Below are 3,184 nucleotides of genomic sequence, written 5' to 3' on the forward strand. Positions count from 1 at the left end.
TGGGAAAAGCTGCCCCTTGTGCAGGTGAGAGGCTGGATTTGCCTGCCAGCGTGGCCAGTGGGACATGCCGGAGGAGGGAAGCGTGGCACATGGTGGGGATTAATCCCTGCAGGCTAGAGCCGGACTGCAGTGCTGGGAGGGTTCGTGTAGCTCCGCAGCCGAGCTGGGGAAGCGTGCTCCGTGGGCGTCCGGACGTTTCCTTGGCTCGGGCTGCCGAGGGGTGGTGGGTTAAGCGCTGCTGCGGCAGACGGTGACAGATGCTGGTGGGATGATGGGGCAGGAAGCAGCCTCTGCCTGCGGGATTAGCTGGGAGCAGGGCTGGGAGCATGAGGAGCCCTTCATCGCTGTGGGGGGAAGCTTGTGCCCATCCCAGGGTACCCCAATGTGCCCCAAGCCCACATGGCCAGGAAATCAGATTCTTGGAAGGGAAATGGTGCTTGGTTGGGCTCCAGGTGAACTTCTACTCAACTTTCTCCATGGAGAGAGAAGCTCCAGGAGCTTTCAGCAAGCCATCTGCTGCTCGGGCTGAGCGGCACCAGCAGCCAAGGCTGCGTGGGAGCAGGCACGGCATGTATCGGAGCAGCTCCGCATCCTGCCCACGCAGCTGCGGGTTTGCCAGTGCTCCAGCGCACTGTGCTGCAGGCAGCCCCACAGCAGTGGGGTCCCTGGCTGTGGACCCCATCCACACCAACGGCTGACCAGGATTGGCTTGGGCATTGCTGCGGCCGGCTGGATGCTCCAAGTCAGATGGTGCCAGTGAGGTTGTTCCCTGCCTTGATGGCAGACTCGTGTGACTTCTTTTGTCCCATCCTCACAGAGGGCAGCTGGACATCATGGCCTGGTGAAGACCATGTGAGGAGTTCTGGGTCTTCAGGTGCCTTTTGAGTGTTTTTCTGCAGCCCAAAGGGAGTCAGCCTAGGAGATACGGGGCACTGAAGGTGGTGCTGCTGGCTGCAGTGGCAGGCTGCCCCAGGACCAGCTCCTGCTCATCTCCAGCAGCAAGGGCCGCAGCTGAGCATGGGCACCAAGCCTGTCCCCAGTGCCACAAGTCCTGGGAATTGGCAGTGCGTGGACACCCATCAGCTGGGCGGATCAGCTCTAGAGTGGGGAAGAGGCATGCAGGGTCAGCTAGCTGTGGGGCGGAGGAGGGCCCGGGAGCACCAGTCCTTCCTCCGCCTGGTGTGGTTGAGCCACCTATCTTCCCTCCCAGGGGTAGCCATGGGCAAGCACAGCAGCAAGCTGGCCCCAGAGATGCTGGATGACCTGGTGAGGAGCACAGAGTTCAGCGAGCAGGAGCTGAAGCAGTGGTACAAAGGCTTCCTTAAGGACTGTCCCACTGGCATTCTCAACCTGGAGGAGTTCCAGCAGCTCTATATCAAGGTAGGGGATCCAGCCAGGGGCCCAAGTGTTGCCTGTGGGCTGCAGCACCCTGCTGTTTCTGGCGCAAGGGTACTGCTTTGGGTGCAGCCTCCTCACCAAGCTCCTCTCCCCATACCAATCTCTCTCTTCTCTGCTCCCTGCAGTTCTTCCCCTATGGAGATGCTTCCAAGTTTGCCCAGCATGCTTTCCGCACCTTTGACAAGAACGGTGACGGGACCATTGACTTCAGGGAGTTCATCTGCGCCCTGTCTGTCACCTCCAGGGGCACCTTTGAGCAGAAACTCAACTGGGCCTTTGAGATGTACGACCTGGATGGGGACGGGAAGATCACACGTTTGGAGATGCTGGAGATCATTGAGGTACTAGTGCTTAAAATCAGCAGGGGTAGATTGGTTTTTCCAGGTTTTTCACAGATATTAGGTCCATTTTGGCACCAAAGAATGAGTTTTCCTGCCCAGAGCCTTCTGTGGTGTGCATTTGGTTGTAGCTGTGCAGCAGCATAGCTTGTGCCAGCAGCTAACTGGGTCCCAGCAGAGCATCAGTTCTGTCCCCTGCCTCATCGTGGGTTCTTCTGCCCATCCAACATTCCCACTCTGGTACTTTGTTTCTCTTCTTGCTCCAGGCTATTTACAAGATGGTGGGGACGGTGATCATGATGAGGATGAATCAAGATGGGCTGACACCCCAGCAGCGTGTTGACAAGATCTTCACAAAGATGGACAAGGACAAGGATGACCAGATCTCTCTGGAGGAGTTCAAGGAGGCAGCGAAGAGTGACCCCTCCATTGTCCTCCTCCTGCAGTGCGACATGCAGAAATAGAGCCCTGGAGGCTCATTGCTGGACTGGCTGCAGCCAATCTCTGCTCCCCATGATGGTTTCCATCCCCATTTTCTGCTGAGTCCTCCCTGTGCCCGCTTGGTCCCAGGCGTGAGCCACGCTCCATCCCTTCTGCCACCCAACCACCTCTGCTTCCAGCTGCGTCCTGGGCAGCCCACAGTCCATGGGTTGTAGCGCTCTCTCGATGGGTAGAGCCTGCTCTGGGTATTGCTGGCTTGAGGTCACCTCCAAATCAACCCTCTCCCATCCTGGAGCTGGACTCCCCGCATCCAGTGGCAAGCATCCCTTTTCCCCAAGGCCAACTGTTCCCACATCCCTGCTTTTCCCCACTGTTCTGTCCATCCTATTCACTGATCCTAGCTGAAAACCAGCTCCTTCCCTTTTCTGCTACCCTCTCCCCTCATTGCTTGTGATGCCTCCAGGGAGGCTGAAAAGTCCCAAGTGCTGGCCCTGATCTCTCAGTCACTGGCAATTCCCTGTAAGGCTGCCCAGAGGCGTCAGGGCTGGCTCCAGGGTGCTGGGGAGCTTGGGCAGGGTGCTGCACCCTCCCTTAGGGCTCACTGCCTTGGATCCCTCTGCTCAGCTTCAGCTTTTGCTGCTGGGACCAGCCAGGGTTGGTCAGAGGGGTTTTGGGGAAAGCAGAAGTGTCCAAGGCCACCCCTGAATGAAGCCAGTGTCTGATCCCAGAAGCCGCCTTCCACCCTTCACCCGTGTGAGCTAGCAGAGCGAGTGGGTGACCCCCACCACTGCCCCCGCAGCGTCCTGGATGCTCTGTGGACTTTCTGGCCTTCCTGGATATTGAGGTAATGCCTGGGGTCCTAAACCAAAAGCAGGGGCTGCCCGACTCCTCCGTGGGCTGCTCTGGGCCAAGGTTGGGAGTGTGGATGTTGAAAGCATGTCCTAGTGCTGCTCGGGGGGTGTGGGGACTGGTGGGTCCTGGACTGGGGCTGTGGAGAGGTGTGGATG

At 58.6% G+C, this 3,184-nt stretch overlaps 1 protein-coding gene across 2 annotated transcripts; it reads left to right on the forward strand.

Annotated features, from left to right (window-relative positions):
- The first annotated feature begins 1,203 nt into the window (after positions 1-1,203).
- LOC104503205 (hippocalcin-like protein 4) lies at positions 1,204-2,200 on the forward strand. 2 transcript variants are annotated; one of them, XM_010157015.1, is made up of 3 exons: positions 1,204-1,380; positions 1,524-1,739; positions 2,003-2,200. In XM_010157015.1, the coding sequence occupies exons 1-3, from the start codon at positions 1,219-1,221 to the stop codon at positions 2,198-2,200; spliced, it is 576 nt and encodes a 191-aa protein (XP_010155317.1). In that variant the 5' UTR covers positions 1,204-1,218. The 2 variants fall into 2 exon arrangements, with proteins under 2 accessions (XP_010155317.1, XP_010155316.1); XM_010157014.1 differs by lacking the exon at positions 1,524-1,739 and having other exon boundaries at positions 1,219-1,380.
- The last annotated feature ends 984 nt before the right edge of the window (positions 2,201-3,184 follow it).

Source organism: Eurypyga helias, unplaced genomic scaffold (assembly GCF_000690775.1).
Source record: "Eurypyga helias isolate BGI_N326 unplaced genomic scaffold, ASM69077v1 scaffold11138, whole genome shotgun sequence".
Classification (NCBI taxonomy): Eukaryota; Metazoa; Chordata; class Aves; order Eurypygiformes; family Eurypygidae; genus Eurypyga; species Eurypyga helias.